General features: G+C 35.8%; 1 protein-coding gene and 1 long non-coding RNA gene across 2 annotated transcripts; both read right to left on the bottom strand.

Annotated features, from left to right (window-relative positions):
* On the bottom strand, positions 35-4252 carry LOC110268735. Its single transcript, XR_002357148.1, has 2 exons — positions 3892-4252; positions 35-1232 (listed from the first exon to the last, which is right to left on the bottom strand). It is a non-coding gene; the product is annotated as an uncharacterized LOC110268735 (long non-coding RNA).
* LOC107628241 lies at positions 19026-21609 on the bottom strand. Its single transcript, XM_016331007.2, has one exon. It carries the CDS (start codon positions 21305-21307, stop codon positions 19082-19084), a length of 2226 nt encoding a protein of 741 aa, XP_016186493.1. The 5' UTR covers positions 21308-21609; the 3' UTR covers positions 19026-19081.

Genomic DNA, 22328 nt, shown 5'->3' with positions numbered 1-22328 from the left:
AGTTAAAGACTCCGAGCGAAGAGAAAAAAATAAATACAATAAAACAGAACTAAAAGCCTCTAGGATGCAAAATGCCAAAACAATTTAAATACAGAACTAATAAGCTAATATCGGGAGGAAGAACATCAAAAATATAAAGGCCAAAGAGGAGGGTCTGTCCCTTTTTAGCAAGCGTATCAGCAACATAATTTGCTTCTCTAAGAGTACGTATATGACCATTCGAAAACATTAAGCTATTGGGTATGAGTGTTAATATCAGCAAGAATCGATGCACAAGAATGACTTGTAGTACAACCATTTCTTACAAACTCAAAGACAGAGGAGGAATCCGTTTCAATAACAAGCCGCTTGAAATTATTGGCCATGGCAATCTGGAGACCGCACACAACCCCTCATATTTCCTCCTGCATAATAGAATAGCTACCCAAGTTGAAAGAAAAACCAATGATATATCTCTCCAAGTGATCTCTAAACACTCCACTGCATGCCACACTATTCTAGTTATTAAAAAAGGAACCATCAACATTAAGCTTAATTTCATTCTCATGAGGAGGAAGCCAACGGATAAAGGTACTAGCAGCTGACTTATTATGCTTCTGCCTCCAATGCACATTCATAACATATAGATATTCTTCATGCCTAGCTTTAATTTGGATAAGAGTTGTAGCGGCAGAAATCAACATATCTTCAAAAACAAGCTTACTACGACAAAACCAAAGGTGAGATGCTGCAATGCCAAATAGGTTTGACCACTTTGATCTTTTTAAGAGATTGCTTTGCAGCCAGTTCAACATATCAGAATTTAGAAAATGTCGGAATTGATCGGCAAGTAGGAGGTTTCACCAAACGTTCCTAGCAAAAAAATAGTCTCGAATGACATGGAGAGTGGATTCAACATCGTTTCTACACCGGAGATAACGATCGTCATTGTTAAGATGGCGCCTCTTCCTTTTTGCATTTGTAAGAATGGAGTCATGAGCAATAAGCCAAAGGAATAAACACTCTCGTTCAGGTCCTTTCCAACTCCAAACAAGGATGAAAAATATTGCTGGAGCTGTCAGGGGTATTCTGGATATCTTAATAAGCATATTTGAGTTTGAAGCATCCATCCGAGGTGAGAGCCCACGTAATATGGTCTTTATCTTTCCAAGGAAATGGCAGAGGAATCGCAACAATCTTGCTGACTACATCATCTGGGAGCCATTCTTTGACTTTGTCAGTGTCCTAATCCCCTGAAATAGAGAAAAAAAATCCGTAAGGTTACTAGAATAATCAATGCTTCTATTGCTTACCTGATTAACATGCATATCCAAACTTTCTAAATTAGGACCTAGTTATATTTCATGCTTTTACCATTGCCAACCTGCCAAATGGTATTTTTAGTGACATTCTCCCAATTAGCGCATACTCCTTTCCAGAGGTTCGAGTTGCTTTGCTTTCTTCCTACCCGAGGAATAGTGTCATCACCTCCATCATATTTGGATCGCAATACCCTTGTCCACATGGTATCCTTCTTCTCAATAAGCCCTTAGCCAACCCTCATCATGAAAGCCTTATTAAGAGCATGGCATGGCAAACACCCAAGCCCCCATTTTTTTTTTCTTTTGCTAATCCATAATAAGGTACTTTCCTAGATTGTCAGTTCTGGTGAAACCCAAAATTTCACTGATCTCCTCTCTGACTGGGCTTCCAACATTTTTAGAGAAGAAAACACGTATTTTTTTCTGACTGACCTTTTGCCTGGAACTCTCACAAAAGGTACTTAGACATCTATTAATGACACTAGCTTACTCCATACTAGCTTCAGCAAAAAGAATCAAGTCGTCCATGAAACAAAGGTGTGATAAAGACGGCCCTCTTCTCTTAATATAAACAGGCTTCCAGAACCCATAATTCATAGCACAGTTAATGAATTGTGAGAGACGCTCAATGCACAAGACAAAAATGTAAGAGAAAATAGAATCACCCTGCCAAACATCCCTAGTTGTTTTAAACTCCTCCAGCTCTTCTCCATTCAAGAGAATTCTCATTCTAGCCATAGAAATACAAGCCATAATAAGCTCAATGGTATGTGAGGGAAGTCCAATGTCAATTAAAGTGTCCCTAACAAAAGACCATTTAAGTTTATCATAGGCCTTCTCAAGGTCGATCTTGATAGCCATCTAGTCTTACTTTCCTTTTTTATTTCTCATCGAATGGATGCCTTCCTAAGCAATGATGATGTTGTCAGAACCTTGTCTTCCTGGTTCAAAGTTGTATTAAGTAGGACCAACCAATTTCTCCATAATCCTGAGGCTGGCAAGAATTTTGGTAATAACCTTGTATGAAATGTTGCACAGACTTATAGGTCTCATCTGTCTTAGATTAGAAACAAAGTTAACCTTGAGTATAAGCGTGATGAACATTTCATTAAAGTCCTCAACACTGATCGGATGTGAAAAATACTCTGCACCAGGTTACAAAGGTCAGGCCTAACTTTATTCCATTATTGCTGATAAAAAATAGCTTGAATACCATCCTTTACAGGGGCTTTTAGGCTTCCCATACCAAAAAAAGCATCCTTAATCTCCTGATGCGTCACATGATAGCCGAGAATATTAACCTCAGTCTCATTTAGAGGCAAAAAGTCTTTACGAAGAATGTAGGGAGGGTTATCATGGGTGTCTGGATACAATTTGGCAAAAAAGGCAAAGGCATGCTGCTCCATATCATTCTTTTTTGTGATCTACAAACCATTCTCTTGTTGGAGGATAAGAACTTTACTTCTTCTCCTTCGAATCATAGTATACCCATGGAAAAATCTTGTATTGCGGTCCCCAAAATTAATCCAGTTGCTCTTAGATTTTTGGTACCATAACAATTTCTCTTAAGTAAGAATTTTTTTATAATCTTTACACAATTGAAATTGCATATCTTCAAGATACTGGTTAGTGCTGTTAGCAAGACAATTTGCAATACCCTGAAACTTATGAAGAATTCTTATTTTTCTTTTAAAAATATCACCAAATACTATATTGTTCCAATCTTTAAGAGCACGCTGGAAATCATTGACACTAGCTGTCCAAGAAGCCTCAACCTTCCAACAATCTCAAACCATGCTGTCAAAATTCAGGTGAGTTAACCAAGCCGCAACAAAGCGAAAAGACATTTTTCATTTATTGACCACAAAATTAGAATAAAGCTTAAGGCAGAGGGGAGCATGATCAGACTTCAACATAGGAAGATGTTTAATACAAGCATCTAAAAAGTTTATTTGCCAATCCAAATTGCCAAAAGCTCTGTCCAATCTAACCACCAAGTTACCTCTCTTCCAAATAAAGGGTCATTCAACAAACCCTAGATCAATCAGGCCACAGTAAAAAATGCAATTGCGAAAATTAGAGTAAGCGCCGACTCAATCTTAGTGGCACCGCCCCGCCTCTCATGATCATGGAGGGTGGCATTGAAATCGCCAATCACACACCAGGGATGATTAGTATTTTCCGACAAAAGACTCAAGCTATTCCAAAGCAATTTTCTGTTAACCTTTTAGGGGCTTCCATATACAGTAAGAAGCCAAGGAGCAGAGTTATTATAAGATACCAATAAATGAACATATTGTCTATTATGACCCAGAATATCAACTTTCCAAGTACTCGAATCCCAAAGAGCCCAAATACCACCAGAATGTCCAACAACATCTTCAACAAAACAACTCTCAAACTCCAATTTATTTCTGACTTCCAAACCCCAATCTCCACTAATATGAGTTTCAAAGAGAAGTAAAAAATTTGCATCAAATTCACGTCTTAAATCTTTAATAAGAGTGGAAAAAGATTTCAAGCTAACACCTCTACAATTCCAACTGATAATACCATAAGACCAAAAAAGGAGAGGAAGGTTATGGAAAACCTAGAAATCATTGTTGGGCATTCGCCCTTTGCTTCAGACTGTTGCGGTCTCAGGAAGAGCTTCCCTCTTTATTCTTGCTCACTGACGACACCATCATATGAACATCAGGAGGTCTACCTTGTTGGCTATTGATTGCCTTCTCCTTCATAGCACCACCCGAAGAGGAGCTCGCTCCCAACCATTGAATGGAGAGATCCGTTTTCTCAATATGATACTCCAGCACCTTACTGGACTCCTTTGTCACCAAGAAGGAATCATTTCGTTCTTGCTGTAACCGACGCATATTATCAAGCATCACCATTTCGGTTTCCTACTACGCGATATGGGGGAGGGGACACATCAGGAACTTCAAGAGTATTAGCTACTTGTTTTCCATGATTTTTAGCTTTAGTGATTATGGGTTTCTCATTTTTTGCAGCCCCATTCTTTACAATTGGGCCTTTTTTTATGACATGTTCAATAATTAGGAGCATCAAACTTGGGGGATTTTTTATGGTAGGTATGTCCCTTCTCAAAAATAGTTTGGGCCTTGATAACCTGGAGCTCATAATCAGTTTGGTCTTTAAGCTCTTCCATAGTACCCTTTTTGGCCTCTTCCTCACCTTCTTCGTAAAATGCATTGAAACGGGACCTCCCTTCCACAAAATTGGGCTCTGGATCTCCATCCTTTGCTATATTTGCCAAGAAATCATACTCATTAAGAGATCCCTTTTTCTTTTTTGGAAAGAAATATCTTTCTTTGTCCTAATTGACCTCTTAACCAACATCCATAGTCCGAAATTGGACGTGGCATTAGTGTTAGCATCCCGGACATTAATTCCTCATTATTCTTTCTATTTTGGTCACCTTCCCCAATAACAGTATTCCCTTCATCGGAGTTTTCATCATCACCGGAGTTGGCTTGGTGTGTCGATGCCTTAGTTTCAAGATTTTTGTAGCAAGATTCTTAACGATGGCCGTACTTCCCACAAGAGAAACAAATTTAATAGAGTCCTTCATACTTAATGTTCAATTCGCTTTCCAGAACAGAAATGCGGAGCACTAGTTTCTTGGTTAGATCGGTTTCCACGCAAATTCTCGTGAACTTTTCCCTTGAGTGTACAGAAGTCGCACGATCTATTTTGAGCATATGGCCAATAGTAGAACCCTCCCTCTAAAGAAATCGCTGATTATAGAGTTCTATAGGCAAGTTTGGGATACAAACCCATACAACAATCTTTCAAACCACATTCTCTGATGTGAGGAAGAAGGGCCTCCATCTTTGGACAATAAGGCATGGCTATCATCCACGGTCCTTCCATAAACGTATGAGAATAGTCCTCGTCATTTAAAAAATGAATAAGAAAGTAGTCACGATCCATATCAATAACATCAATGGTTCCTTTTCTTACCCAATCTCTTTTTATATGTTGTTCCATGAAGGCCAAACCAACCCTCTTGCCCAGCAACTTCACAATGAGGGCATTCTTCCAAGGTTTGCACCATTCTTCAAACTCTTTCTTAGAAACATGAATAGTCGGACAAGGGTCAAATTCTTTTGTAGTCTCCTATTGATCATTGTCCTCTTTATACCATCGATCTTTGGGGTTAGGATTGCCCTCCACCATATCATCAGCAAGCCCCATTTTTGGTATCCTTTCAAGGCAGTATCCGATGATAGCCAAGAGCGCTTCCTTGTAAGCAAGTTTCGAAACCACTGGTTCATGGGGATCACCCATAACTGAAGTGTCCATAGGATCTACCGGTTGATTGAAGTCCACCTCATCCTGAATTTTAACTTTTTTTGTACTTCGTTCGACCAGATCTTCTTCTTTTTGTGATGAAACCCTACTAGAGTATTCCATCACGTTTTTTTTTTGGTACAATAACTTTAGCCAAAATCTTTTAAATTGCAATTAATTATCTATCTAATAAAATATATATAAATTAATATGTACAAATATACACAAATATATAGTGATTAATTTTGTATTTTAGTATATATAGAACAATTTTTTTTTACTTCATATTAAAACTCAAACTAATAGAATCTCTCTAAATAATGGGTACAATAATGTAATTTAAACAAAATCTTAAAAGTTTTAGTAGTAATAATAACGATAACAAAAAGCGAATAACATTATAAATTTAAAATTATTTTTAGTGACAATATAAATTGTCGAGAAAATGATGATTAAAAGTTATAGATTTTTTGTTGCTATTAAAATGATATTTATAAATAATTGTTATACTAAAATTTTTTAAAATACAAATATAAGATGATTAATATTTAATTATTTGTAAATGTGTTAGCAACTATTTTAATTATTGTTAAAAGCAAAATAAATTATCACTAAAAGTAATTTTTTTTTTTTTAAGTATTGAACATGAAGTAAGGGTAGTCTGTACTATTCTCATCGTTTTCATTATTTTCATTTCACAACCAACATCACCTAAAGAAACTAAAACAGGGGATCTCCACCAAAAGAATCAAATTAAAACAAAAAAACTTGGCACGTATCTTTTCCTTGCTCTTTGGCCTTGTAATAATTCTTTCATTATTTAAGGAATGAGGTATACATGTAAAAAAGGAAGATAGAAGTTCCACTAAGAAAAAAGGGACACTTTATTTTTGGAAAAACAATAAAAGAAAAACTAGGTTATCGATCACCATTAGTATCACCCCCGGTTGAGGGGTTTGGAGGTCCTTTTGGAAGCATTTGCATGAACCCATGTTGTAGTAATGGCCTCCATGCTTCTCCATATTTAGGAGAACCAATCAAAATCACCAACACCATCACCATAGCTATCAACACGAACCTCCTATAATTGTTAGAGAATGATGATGACATGATGAGTTCCTCGTATATATGTATCTTATGTTGTCTAATCTTGATGGCTTGAAAGCTAAGGCAAAAAGCTTATTGATTGGTATATATATTAAATCAGAGTTTAATTTGTGAGATATCTTAATTGAAATGATCAATGTAACACATACATATATAAGGTTGCGTGCTGCCAAAGCAGTATCATACGGGTAGATTTTGATTTAGACTTTAGAATGAGAAAAATGGTTTCTGAGTTGACTTTGAATTAAAATAATTAATTGTTTGAATTCAACATATGAAAAGTTCTCGGCGATTTTGAAAAGAAGTTTAAAACTTAAGCTAGAACTATATAAGGTTAAATATATATGTTTTCCATTCTGATTTTGATGTCTTAGATTTGGAAGGCAGAAATACCTTAGATTTTAGAATAAATGTATAAAAGTATACATAAAAAATTTTTGGGTGGACAAATATATATCTCAATCAATCAAAATATTCAATGTATTCTCAAAAAGATTGATAACATGGATAAAAATGACATATTGTTAGTAGAGTTCTATTTCCGTTAAATAGTTGTATAGCGTAACAAAGTAGATTCTTAAGTGAGACTTATATAAAAATAATACAATTTATTAAATTGAAAAAAATAAAAATCCCAAATAAAATTAAGTGTCCTAGTTTTTGAAGGAACTCTATCTCTTACTCCAATTATAGTGGCTTGCAAAATTGAAGAATGAAAGGTGAAGTTCACTCTAGGTCTAACGGTAAATTGAGACTATTATATTAGGAGAATAACTTTAGTGATATATACCAGTGGGTCTTTCATTAGAGGTGTGGCTAAAAAAAATAAGAAAAAACACCCTTTTAATAGTGATAAATAATGCTATCATGGCATAAATGTTGTGCTGCTAAAGTCATGAACAGTGAAGAATCCAGATAGATAGTTCTTACGATATCCGAATTATAAGGTATGTGTACAATAATCGTTATGTCTCCACTGTTAATAAAAATTTTGTTTGATATTGATTCATTCTTCCTTCATCTAATCTTATGTGGAGTAAAAAGTAGAGATGAGATGTAACTATTTTATTGGACCGATAAACTTAAAGATGAATACTCAGATAGAAGGTCATTTTTATGATAGCTTATTACACCATAACTATGGAAAGATAAAGCAAATATAAGTGAAAAGAGAAGTAAGTATGACTCCAATATAAAAGTGATGTTGAAGTTGATTGTTAGGATGAATTCAAAATTAGTAGTCAAAAGACATTGATAATTGATAATTGATTTGTATATTGGTTTGGGGATGTTAGATTTGATGAGCTTGTATAACTTATTAAAGTGGTGTATAATTAGAGCACCTAATTTTATTTGAGATTTTTTAATTTGTTAAATTAGGTTATTTTTATCTAAACCTCACTAAAAAGTTTACCTTATCACGTTATACAGCTACGTAATACTAAATTTAATGGAAATAGAGTTCTACTAACAGCGTGTTACTTTTATTTATTGTTATCAATTTTTTGAGAATATGATGAGTATTTCGATTGATTGGAGATTTGTCCACCCTAAAATATTTTATGTATACTTTTATTTATTTACTTGTAAATTTTATAAGCAATGAAAAAATAGAAATTCGAATCAAGATATTTTTAAAATAAAAAATAGATAATAAGATACATAAGAAATTTTTTAATTTGTCTCGTGTAATTATAGCATCAAAATATTTAAAATGAAAAAAAGAACATTACCATATATCTTAATTCAATTTCTAGATGCAATGAAATTTATATCTAATTCTTATTACAACCATACATAGTAAAATTTTACTATAATAATCAACAAAATTATAAAATATCAATTTAAAAACAAAGACAAATATCAAAAACCCTAAACCAATTTTACTCCAAAACAAACGAAACTTCAATTCCAAACTTTACTAACCAAACTAACCAAGAATTTCAAATCGAAGAAAGAACAAATAATTAAAGCTCAAATAACATAAGAATTATTTTTTGCTTTTCTTCTTATATTCTGCCTTTCCTCTCGTATAGGTTTCTAAAAAAGAAAATCACTAAAACATGCCTTTTTCTTATCAATAAGAAGAGTTGAACCGAAATCTAAATATATAAAATATGACATTGAAGAAGAACAATATTGTAACACCCTCACTACCAGAATGTCACGCTTTCGCCGGCTGCGCCACTCTAATAGTAAGAAGTATTACGGCTACTTTATATACTAAATATTAAAATAGGAGCCTGTGACTCAACGTCGTACCGCTGCGTTCTTTGAAAAACCGGAAAAATAAATACTTTATCAGATGTAAAATACAAGCAGGCATAGATTCATATATAAGATTCTTTACATAATATCTTATAGTATAATATACATACAAAACATACAACTCCTATCCCTCTTACAAACTTGTGATAACAAAGACGAGGGAAGAAAATAATCTAATTCATACAGCAACATATAAAACCAAACGCAGTTTAACTCTTCTTAATACTTCTTCATCTGGTTCCTGAAAAGGTAAAGCTGTAGGGGGGTGAGAACCTAACCACACGGTCTCACCACGGAGTTTCAAAGTTGTCATAAGAAGATATTCAATAAGAAAACTGTTTTCAGATTCTGTGACTATCATTGTCTTATGAATACTTCTAAAATCATATAGCTAATCGTTCAAAACCTTTTCAAAGAAGCAGTGTTTAACATTTTCAGAAATTCAAAGTCTTTCCTTTCTCATAAGCAAATCTCAATCAGAAACCAACCACACAATCAAACAACACAGTCATTAATTCAGCATCAAGGTTCATTCTCAAATGTAGCACGCCAGGACAAACACAGGCAAGACAGACAAGGAAAGCACAAGTAGGTAGCAGTTACAGCAAATAGTTCAAGTAGCGGTTAAGAACAGTTTAACAATTAGACAAGCCAAAACAAATTCAAACCCAAGCAAAGCATACAAATGCATATGATGCATGCCTGTCCTATGGCTGATGAGGCTCATCTGTCGGTTATCCAGCCAACCCGACAAGTCTAAATTGTACTTAGACTGTCCCCCGACGTGTATCCCCAAGAGTCTATGCATAGCTTTTTCTCAAATAATCAATATTACTCAATGGGGGTAACATTCCCGGGAATTTATATAGTGCCCGGTCACACACTTACATCGTAGGGTCAACAGAGTATCGAGTCAAAACCTCAATCATTTTCCAAGATTCGGCTAGTTCCAATATCAAATAATTTTCAAAGTGAATCTGTGACCATAATAAATCTCTTTTTAAAATCAAACCAGCTCAAATACTAAATCATTTATAAAGTCACTAACTCAAAATTAAACCATTTCCAAAACCAATTCCTTTACATCATCAAAAATAGCTTCAAAACCAAGAAAAGTCATTTTTCATAATAATCAACCAAGTAACCTTTCAAGCTAATTTCTTTTCAGCAATCACAAACTATTCAAGCAGTCACGCAATCAGTCATTCAGTCCAGCAAACAACCACATTTAGAAGACAATTATAATCACAGGCATATGTTCTCTCACATTAATATCTATTTATCACAACTCTGTAATATAAATTAGATTTTAAGAAAAACCCTTACCTCGATGTCGCAACCGCATAATTTTAACACAACAGTCCCGTTTAGCCTAAACCCACAATAATAGTGGCGATTCCAACACAACCGGGGCGATGGCAGCATCACCAACTCCGATTACACTCACAGCAACATCGAATTTGATGGAATCAAACGCAGAAACAACTCTAAAATCCAAGGCAACACCGAAAATAAAATGGAATTAAAATCATAACAAATAAATAAACGAGGGCAGTTCAGAGTATAAAAGTGAAACAGAGTCAGGAGAAAGACTAGACCTAGGGCAGTGACATTGAACTTGAATTGGGGCAAGTCAGCAGAAACGGTAGCAACGTTAGAACTGGCGGTAGCAATTTCCGTCACCCCAGCAGCAACAATTCTTAAGGAGCATCAACCATCACAGCCCACAGCTGCAACAGCTTAATCCTAAAACATCAATGCCTTAAAGTTCTCAATCAACGAATAGCAGGACAATAGCAGTGGAGATTCAGAAACAAAAATAACTTACAATAACTAAGGAAAACAAAGAAACGAAGCGTAGCAGTAGCAGCACGGTGACTGCAACAACACAGAGAAGATGGCTTCCTCCCCCACCTCAGCTCGTGACTCCGGTGGCGGTGAGCTCTACAGACGGCGACGGCAGAGAAAGCAGCGGCGGCAGAAACGCGGTAGAAACCCCCGCGACGCCTTCTCCCTCTCTGCATGCGTTCTGTCTTTCTCTCTCCTCGCATCGTTCTCCCTCTTCTCTTCTGGTCAGATTGGCATCGACGGCGGTGAGGGAAGCTTCGGCGGCGGCACAACCAGGAACGAACGCGCGACTTCGGCGGCGATGGTGGTCGCGATCCCCACGGCGAGATGGCGCGGCGAAACCGGAATCAATGCGCGACGATGGCTTCTCTTCTCCTCCTGCTTCGCAAGCTCCATCTCTCCCCTTGTCAGCGACGGCGACGCATGAACAGCGGCCATGGCGCGGCGACTGGACGCGAACGGCGAAGGCGACGGGGCTGGTCCACGGCGCTGCGGCTTAGGGATGGCGCGCAGTGGTAGCTGGCGAGCACAACGACCATGAGGCGGCGGTGGCGAGACCCGTGGCGCCGGCGCAGCCTTCCTCTCCTCCTCCCTCGGTCCTCTCTTTCTCTCTGTTATCCCTTTCCTCTCTTTTTTCTTTTCTTTTTTTTTCCCATGAATTGTTGCTGTGTTTGGGAGAAAAGAAGGGACTTTAGTGGCTGAAGGAGGTAAGGCGGCTAGGGTTAGAAAAATTGGGGTTAGGGTGATACTTTGGGAATTTAGGGTTTAATTTGGGACAAATATGAAATTAAGAATTTTTGGGCAAATTGGAATTTTGTTAAATTTTAATAAAATTAAGAGATATTATATTAAATTAAATATAAAATATCCATCTTTAAAATACCTTTCAATTACAAATTTATAAATTAGTTTCGATTAAATGCTAATCCGATAAAATTGGAGACAAATAAATTAATTCTCCTTCATTTATAAAATAAGGTTAAAAATATAAATATTTAAAATTAAGGCATATAAAATATTCACTATTTTTCAATTATAAGAACTCTAAATAAAAAATAAGAGTTTACTCAACTTTTATATAAAAATCTCCGAAATACAGTCTTAAATAAATATAATGCATCGTAAATAATTAATTAATAACTTTTAAAAATTTAGAGGTCTTACATCCTACCCCACTTATAAAAATTTTCGTCCTCGAAAATTAACTTAATACCCAACATTCTAAAATAGTTTTGAATACTTTTAAAAAAACAGAGATCTTGGCAGATATAGGTATTAATTTTCCAAATGCCGAATAATTTGTAAAACTTAGGTGTAAGGGAAAAGTGTGGTCTGAAGCAACAGTACTTTACTTTCTAAATGCGTTTTAGATAAGCAAGAAAGTTTAGCATATTTATACATATAGATGTTCAAATACTGAATAACTATAAGATTTAAATATAAGGGTAAAGTATGGTATAAGACGGGAGATACAAGATAGGCGTTCACAAAGCAAAGTTATAATTAATGTGGCAAAAAGGCTACAAAGCAAACTGGTATTTAAACAACGGGTAAAACGTTCGCTCACCAATGTTGTATCCACTGCAGAACTCCAATTTGCAACTCCATCAATCATTTCGCAACCCAAAAAAAAAAAAAGTTGGTCACAAACCTATCATCTACAAATTTTCACATGGAAACAAAACTACCACAGCCCCTTATAATGTCATACACTTACTGCTTCATCTTTTCACGCTCACAAGCAGCATTCTATGGAGACTAACGTTTCACTCGCTATGCCCAAGGGTCATATGTGACTCTAAAGCAATTCCGGAGTTATTTAGAAGGTTACAAGACATGAGATAAGATCAGGTGACAAGGACGTCGTTCACAAGAATTTAAGAGACAACCTTGAGGATTAGAAAACAATACAACGATTTGAAACGAATTTAAGCTGAGTCAAGGAGTATGAGGTTTATAGAAAAGAAAATCTAAGACCAAAGACAATTCACAAGATTCGAGTATGAATGAAACTCTTTCGAATGCATCGTTTACAAGAATCGGAACTTTTAAAAAAAATCATTTTACATTTCAAAAGAAAAGTATACAACAACATATTTGTAAAAGAATAACGAAAACATAGATGTGACATTTCTTGAATACAATTTCAGGTTGTAAGAGATTATGTAAAGTTTGAAAAGGTATAAGTAAAAATATTTAAGTGCTTCACTAACCAAACGCATGTATAAAACTGGCATATAGTCAAAAGAAAAATCAAGTTATACTTCATCAAAACATTTTTTTTTCAAGTTTAAAAACAGAATGGGAGAGTTTCAAGAAGTGAAAGCCAAAACCAATCCCCAGTATTCCGAGGTCTAGTTCAATCTCAATCAAGGTTTTAAACTCGTTCATTGTTATGCGGTAATCTAAACAATCGATCTTAGTTCAAAAACTTAGCAACTTGACACGTGCTCAAACACACCAGTGTAAAATTAAACGCCATAACCTGCGACAATTTTAAAACTCACCAAATTTACTTCCTATATCAACAGGCTGTGTACTAAAAGGCTAGCATATTGTTACCCATGTCTAGGGGTCGCATATGACACCGAAGCACTCGAGTTTACTTATAGGGTTAAAATACCTAGGAAGAACAAATCAAATGACAAGAGCAACGTTCACATAAAGTCAAAAAGTTGAATAGAGTCGCAATTTAACAGGAATGCGCAATAACAATGAAATATTTCAGAAGGAGAGTCAATTTACATTATTATTATTTTTTTCTAGGAGATCTGAATCAAAGAACTTCAATAGGAATCATAAGAAAAGTTAACATATTTAGCCGAAACAAATTTAGGCCGAATAAAGGACATACAAAGTTTGCAAAAGAGAAGATAACATGATTCAAGACAATGTTTACAAGTATTTGAAGAAATGGTTTGAGTCACCAACAAACAAGAATGGTCAAAAATCATAAAGTGTGCCGGACAGAAAAAAAAATCGAAATACAAATAGCTAGAAAAGAATGTTGATTTCAAAGATCTTCAATAGAAACCATAGGGTAGAATAGGGTAATTGTTTACAAAATTCAAGAAAGTCAATTAAAACGTAAATATTGCATCTTGTTTAAAACAAATTCAAGTCGAGCTAGATTATGCAAGATTTATGAAATAAAAATTAGTTAGGCTAAGGATAAAACATTTTACTGAAAATCTTGGTAGAAAATCAAATTGTAATCTTAAAAAGGAACTTGAATTTAAGAACTTCGATAGGAACGATCAAGAGGAAGAACTGTGCATTTATTTAAACTGGATTTGAGCTAAGTCAAAAATAATACTAAAAGTCATTGATAGCGTTAACAAAGAATGGATAATCTCAAAAAGAAACAAATTCATTTTCCCAAAAGAGACATGAAATGTTTAAATAAGATTTTACATTAAAACAACTCAAATTAAAACAAAATATGAAAAATTTATAAAATAAACTTAATTAAGCTATGAGCAAAAATATTCTTTCAAGAATTTTGAAAAATATTCAAGAGGAGAATCAAACCAGAATTTCTTTGAAGACCCAAAACAAAAATTACAAGAGGGCTTTATAGGATAGTATGTATTACGACAAAACAGGTTCAGATTTCATCGATAAATTACATCGTTTAAGTAGAAGAATGCAGAACCTAAAGCTGTGATGTCAAGAACCTAAGGAATAAGTAGGCGCATGTTAAGAGAGGAATACGCATATGGTGCAGAGCATAGAGGCAAGATATCAAATCATAACTTAAGGAGAGAATCTAAATCAGAAAATTTTGCTAGGAACAAGAACAAGAAAGATAATATATTGATCGAAGCAAATTCCAATTAAATTAGAGTACAGAGTTCTTATAAAAGAACGTAAGATTGAGGATCATAACATCAAGAATCTAGGGGATAGTCAGAAATATAATTTGACAGAGAATCAAACCGTATCTCAAGAAAGGCATTGAATCAAGGATTTCCAATGCAACTTATAAAGGTAAAACTAACACCTATCACGGATAAGGATCACATGTCAACTAACTTCAAGAATTAATTTCTAACGCTCCCAAAACCCGCAACTCGCGTTATCTATGACTCGCATATTTCTATCATAACCCATTGGTGCTTCCATATACATAATTTACTAGTGTTAAGCCGGCCAAACTTAACACCAGGAATTATGCAATGCAAGACTAATGGCATTAATCAATAGACCGTCATGTGTATAAAACTCTAATTCTCGTTATTCAAACAAGACCTACTACATGACATACTCCCAGAGTATGCAATTGAAGCATAATCAGTCCATTCCCAAGGCTCTACAGGAAAGACTGCTCTGATACCATAATGTAACACCCTCACTACCAGAATGTCACGCTTCCGGCTGCGCCACTCTAATAGTAAGAAGTATTACGACTACTTTATATACTAAATATTAAAATAGGAGCCTGTGACTCAACGTCGTACCGCTGCGTTCTTTGAAAAACCGGAAAAATAAATACTTTATCAGATGTAAAATACAAGCAGTCATAGATTCATATACAAGATTCTTTACATAATATCTTATAGTATAATATACATACAAAACATACAACTCCTATCCCTCTTACAAACTTGTGATAACAAAGACGAGGGAAGAAAATAATCTAATTCATACAGCAACATATAAAACCAAACAAACCAAACCTCTTCTTAATACTTCTTCATCTGGTTCCTGAAAAGGTAAAGCTGTAGGGGGGTGAAAACCTAACCACACGGTCTCACCACGGAGTTTCAAAGTTGTCATAAGAAGATATTCAATAAGAAAACTGTTTTCAGATTCTGTGACTATCATTGTCTTATGAATACTTCTAAAATCATATAGCTAATCGTTCAAAACCTTTTCAAAGAAGCAGTGTTTAACATTTTCAGAAATTCAAAGTCTTTCCTTTCTCATAAGCAAATCTCAATCAGAAACCAACCACACAATCAAACAACACAGTCATTAATTCAGCACCAAGGTTCATTCTCAAATGTAGCACGCCAGGACAAACACAGGCAAGACAGACAAGGAAAGCACAAGTAGGTAGCAGTTACAGCAAATAGTTCAAGTAGCGGTTAAGAACAGTTTAACAATTAGGCAAGCCAAAACAAATTCAAACCCAAGCAAAGCATACAAATGCATATGATGCATGCCTGTCCTATGGCTGATGAGGCTCATCTGTCGGTTATCCAGCCAACCCGACAAGTCTGAATTGTACGTAGACTGTCCCCCGACGTGCATCCCCAAGAGTCTATGCATAGCTTTTTCTCAAATAATCAATATTACTCAATGGGGGTAACATTCCCGGGAATTTATATAGTGCCCAGTCACACACTTACATCGTAGGGTCAACAGAGTATCGAGTTTTCAACCTGATACACGTGGTGGCAAGCCACGGCACTTAATCCAGAGAACCTCGTATCTCAGATATTTCAAATTCACAAGCCATATAAATAATTCATTCATCATTCATCAATATCATCATCATTCGTCAATCCATATCTATTTCCAAATTCATTCAAAAATCATATTTCAAATCAATCCTCATCATTCTTCTTTTTGTTTCGTTCACTAACAATTTGAAATCCAAAACATAACTTTTTCTTTGATAAATGAAGTATTCTTAAATCATATAATGCTTAAAATTAAACCTTTTAAAATAACTACTTCAAATGAAACTTCTAATTTTATAAAATTTCGACAGCATCTCCTCTAAAACTCAGATTCTGCCACCCTTTTCGGGTCCCATCCAAACATTTCTCAAACCTTTTCAAAACCTCAATCATTTTCCAAGATTCGGCTAGTTCCAATATCAAATAATTTTCAAAGTGAATCTGTGCCCATAATAAATCTCTTTTTAAAATCAAACCAGCTCAAATACTAAATCATTTATAAAGTCACTAACTCAAAATTAAACCATTTCCAAAACCAATTCCTTTACATCATCAAAAATAGCTTCAAAACCAAGAAAAGCCATTTTTCATCGCGGTAGAAACCCCCCGCGACGCCTTCTCCCTCTCCGCATGCGTTCTGTCTTTCTCTCTCCTCGCATCGTTCTCCCTCTTCTCTTCTGGTCAGATTGGCATCGACGGCGGTGAGGGAAGCTTCGGCGGCGGCACAACCAGGAACGAACGTGCGACTTCGGCGGCGATGGTGGTCGCGATCCCCACGGCGAGATGGCGCGGCGAAACCGGAATCAACGCGCGACGATGGCTTCTCTTCTCCTCCTGCTTCGCGAGCTCCATCTCTCCCCTTGTCAGCGACGGCGAAGGCGACGGGGCTGGTCCATGGCGCTGCGGCTTAGGGATGGCGCGCAGTGGTAGCTGGCGAGCACAACGACCATGAGGCGGCGGTGGCGAAACCCATGGCGCCGGCGCAGCCTTCCTCTCCTCCTCCCTCGGTTCTCTCTTTCTCTCTGTTATCCCTTTCCTCTCTTTTTTTCTTTTCTTTTTTTTTTTCCCATAAATTGTTGCTGTGTTTGGGAGAAGAGAAGGGACTTTGGTGGCTGAAGGAGGTAAGGCGGCTAGGGTTAGGAAAATTGGGGTTAGGGTGATACTTTGGGAATTTAGGGTTTAATTTGGGACAAATATGAAATTAGGAATTTTTGGGCAAATTAGAATTTTGTTAAATTTTAATAAAATTAAGAGATATTATATTAAATTAAATATAAAATATCCATCTTTAAAATACCTTTCAATTACAAATTTATAAATTAGTTTCGATTAAATGCTAATCCAATAAAATTGGAGACAAATAAATTAATTCTCCTTCATTTATAAAATAAGGTTAAAAATATAAATATTTAAAATTAAGGCATATAAAATATTCACTATTTTTCAATTATAAGAACTCTAAATAAAAAATAAGAGTTTACTCAACTTTTATATAAAAATCTCCGAAATACAGTCTTAAATAAATATAATGCATCGTAAATAATTAATTAATAACTTTTAAAAATTTAGAAGTCTTACAAATATCACTAAAACGTACACGTACTTGGTGAATCTTTTGTATTTCTCTGTCCCTTCTTGAAACTTGAATATCTTTTTATAATAATTCAGCTCTTCGTAGCTGTTGCAATAAAAATCTTTATGAGTACTACTAGGGAGCCAATGGTCTAAGTGTACAAAAACTACATATCCCCAAAAAGTACCCTAATACCATATCATGAAACCACTCATCTAAAAAACGTAACTTGACAAGACAATGTAACACTAATGGTCATATTTTTAATACTTTCTAAATTTTTATTGTACACATTGTACGATTAGGCTATTAACTCCCTATACTTATTCAATTAATAATGGTCACATTTATTTCTACCGCAGATGGTAGCCATTATATAATTCTCCTCCATTCTTGCTTTTAATAAAATAATTCTTTCTTAATATGACTGAATCAGCACCATTAGCCTCATAATTATTATCTTCAATCCTGAAATACTAATTAATCAATTTAGGGAAAGTATGAGGAGTCAATGGAATACTTATACAATGTGTATAATGGAGGTTTATGGAGTATTAGAGATATAACCATTAATGTTACCTTTTCTCATTAGCTGAAGTTTTTGGGATGAGTGGTATCATGATATGGTGTTAGAACGCTAGATTCGAAAGGTCAAAAGTTCGATCCTTGGTGAATCCCAAAATTAATTTAGTTTTTTGGAAAGATGTTTATTATCTATAGTACTCGGATGGTTATTCTAGATAGTATGTGGATGATGGTTCAATAAGACTTTCTAAACTCAACATATATATTATTTTTGATATATAAAGAAAATGAATTATTGCGAAAAAATATTTAAAATTTTGAATTTATAAAGAATAAATTAAAAAAAAACTAATTTAGAAACCAATTTGATTAGGGACATCTAATTTCACAAACTAAAATATGTGGTTAGTACAAAGTTACAAAAGAAATCTAGTTCACATGCATAGATGATAAGTAAATAGCATATGGACAAATTATATTATGACACATGATATTAAAATAATATGTTGACAAGTAATATTATTAATTATACTTATATATGCCAATTTGTTAGAACTGAAATGAAATAATTTTTTCATATTTATTAAATCATTCTTTTACCTTACAACAATAAATAAGTGTCTCGTGAGATAGAGTCCTATGAATTTAACAAGTGACCCTATTTCAATCAACTATACATTTTTTTTTTCTTTCCTTCCATCAGAGAAGCTAAAATGATTGAGATACTACATTACTACATACTAGGACGCTAGGAAAGGCAACAACAGTTCCCGTTGCCGGTCATTTAAAGAAAACAAAACTGTATTAATCGCCGTACAAGGAATGTTCCGTCCAAGCTGTCTCAACAAATTGTTCAGCTGCTTTATTGTTTGAGGTGAAGCTAGTTTGTCACCGTTATCAACAACCTCAATGAACACTACGAGAACCTTGAGAAGGTTTTGGTTACCAGCTCCTGAAAGATCCTTATCTAGTCTTGCAACCATTAAGCAAAGCTGTTCATGCATCAGTTTGGCCTCAATCAAATCATTTTTAAGTGGCAAGCAACTTAACCAGGCAGGAACAATCTTTGAGCCATCAATGGTGTCACGATGGAACTCACAAATTCTTCCTAGAACAGAAACTGCTATATCATATACTTTTGCATTCTCCGAAATTGAATGATTTGGTTCTTTGATCAAAACACTACTCAGATATGACAGTATCCTATTGACAAGAGGCTTTAAATGAGGTGTTCCAAATTCTGCACATATTCGAATTCCACGTGTTGCTTCCTCTTTGATTTCAGAATTATTGTCCTCACATTCTTCTAGTAAGATTGGAAGATAACTCGCACAATACTTGTGAGCTAATTCATGACACTGCTGTGCAATTATGTTGAGACTTACCAGAGCAATACTTCTAAGCTTAGCACCTTGTTTACCCTTAAGTATTGACAAAAAATTGTTTATTATAACATCTGCATTCTTGTACAATGTTAAGCTGTCTGGAAGAGTAGTCTTTAGAAAAAATAGCATTGCCGATGCTGTTTGTTCCTTGACTTTATAGTTCTGGGTAGTGTCAAGTGCAGCGGCAAAGGCATGCATAAGCCTATGATGATAGAGGACATGCATCGCTTCGACAAAGTTTGTAGGCATCTGCATAAAGCTAAAAGCTGCCAACCGAACTCGATCATGGCAATCTTGGAATGACTTGAAAAATTTTGTTACAACTTCCATTAGAAAATTTTCACTCATCACCATTTCGTCTGAGAAATCTTTTGAAAGCACAGTGAGGAAAGCAATCCCTGCATGGCGCTTCTTCCAGTACTGTGAATCCAAGAAAATCTTTAAAATATGACAGCCAATGTTCACAACTATGTCCCCTCCAACCGTCAGGCAAAGCCGATTCAACCACTTCAATCCAACTTTGTACACACCACACCCGTCTTTCTCTTTTTTATCATCTTCGTCCTCAACGAACAGCAGCATCTTCATCGGGATCATGAAAACCCTGACCAGAGTCTGGTGGTTATGGCTCTTCAGCACCGTCGCATAATCCTCCACCTCCGTCATCGCCATCACCAGCTCAAACGCAGCTTGCTGCGTCTCGATGCTCAAACCTGCGTCGCTCTCCACGATCTGGAGCACGTCCACTACCATGTCGCTCGCGTAAGGTTTCAGCAGGGCCGGTTCCTCCATCACTAGCCTCACCATCTCCGCGAAAGCGCGCTGAAAATAGCTCCCGTCGGAGCCATGCAGGAGAGCGAAAGCTGCCACCATCATAGCGCGGAGGAGCTCGTGGAACACGCATGGATCGGAGAACAAACGGACGAGGCTCACCACGGCGCCGAAAGCCGCCACCTGAATGTCAGCGTTGGATGATCCCAGCGATTCCATAAACGAGGTGCGGAGCACGGGAACTAAGCCGCGGAGCGCATTGGAAACGCGTAAACGGCAGTCTTTGTGCAAATTGGCGAAAACCAAGAGCGCCGTTTCGCGGGACTTGTCGTCGTTTGAGGCAGTAAACGACAATAAGAAGTCAAGAACCTCAGGCCAGTGTTGTTGGTGATCTTTATATATAATGGAAAGGGTTTCGGCGAGGACGGGTGCAACGAGCCTGAGGACGTGCAGGGAGGTTTCTTCCTGGAGGTAGGCTGTGAAGTGGGCCTTGAGGCTGGCCTGGGCGATGGGCTTGAGTTTGGGCCAGATGTCCGGTTGGCTGAGGAGGTGGAGGGTGCGTGCGGAGTTGGCGCGCGTGAGCCGGGTGGCGCCGCATCGGAGGAGGAAGAAGAGCTTGATGAAGAGGAGATCCGGGTGGTGTTTCTTGGAGCATTGGAGGAAGGCGAGTGCTTCGGAGTGAGGTTTGGGTTTAGGTTCGGGAGAGAAGAGATCGTAGAAGATAGCTTCCATATGTGCGGTTTCGTTGGAGCTAAGGATCTGGAAGGTTATGGATTGCAGTTCGGTTGGGAATTCTTTATCCGACTCCATGATTTCTTTGAATGTGTTGACTGTACTTATAGAGCGAATGTAATCAGTGATATGGCGGCGCCGTGGGATTCTTTCTGTTGATCATCAGAATTAGAAGGTAGCTAGGAGTGGCAGGCGTGATTCTCATGATGCTAAACGGAACAAATCATAAACTTCTTCGTGCCTTTCATATCATGTATTGGCTTCAGCTGTGTGGATTATTGAGATCTTTCTATCAACTAGTTTGCGAGTGTATTAAACTATTCTTTTATTTTAATGTAAGACGATAATAAAAAATTCTCATGATCCATAAATTTAGTTAAACAGAATACATAAATTCAATTATAATTTTAGTCTTTATTATCTTATTTTATTTTATTTTATTTTATTTTTAATTGTTCTTATCTTATCTTTATTTGTTTTTATCTTTCATAAGACAATACTTTATATATATATAGTTTTATCCTCATAGTTTACAAATACAATTCAATCAATTAATAATCAATAAAATTTTTTCACCTTTTTTTTTCTTTCATTATTTTTTCATAATTTTATCATGGTATCAAAGCCATGATATCTTCCTTAAAGAGGATATATAAACTATCGTCTATTTAGTGTTGTCATGAGTTAAAGTGAAAGAGTAGTTTAATAATACTCATCTAAAAGTTACGCGAATCTCTCTATCTTTAATTAAAAAAAAAAAAGACAAATAAGTCCCTAACCTTTTACCCCACAGACATTTTCGTCTTTGACCATTGAAAAATATTTTTAAGTCTCTGAACCTTGATAAAAGTTGAACGGATCAGTCCCTGACGGAGGCATTTGGATGGAGGGACGGATCCGTCCAAATTTTATAAAAGTTAGGGACTTAAAAGTATTTTTCAATTGTTAGAAACAAAAACGTCTGCAGACAAAAGGTCAAGAACCTATTTGTCTTTTTCTCAAAAAAAAATTACACTTACACATAAAACTATTATTTATAATACTATAAATGTCACGTGGTCAAAGTATGGCGGGAAATGTAATACTAAAAATTCACATG

This window comes from Arachis ipaensis, chromosome B02 (genome assembly GCF_000816755.2).
Source record: "Arachis ipaensis cultivar K30076 chromosome B02, Araip1.1, whole genome shotgun sequence".
Lineage (NCBI taxonomy): Eukaryota > Viridiplantae > Streptophyta > Magnoliopsida > Fabales > Fabaceae > Arachis > Arachis ipaensis.
Note: the sequence above shows the minus strand (reverse complement) of the source record. Positions and strands in the feature narration are given on the sequence as shown.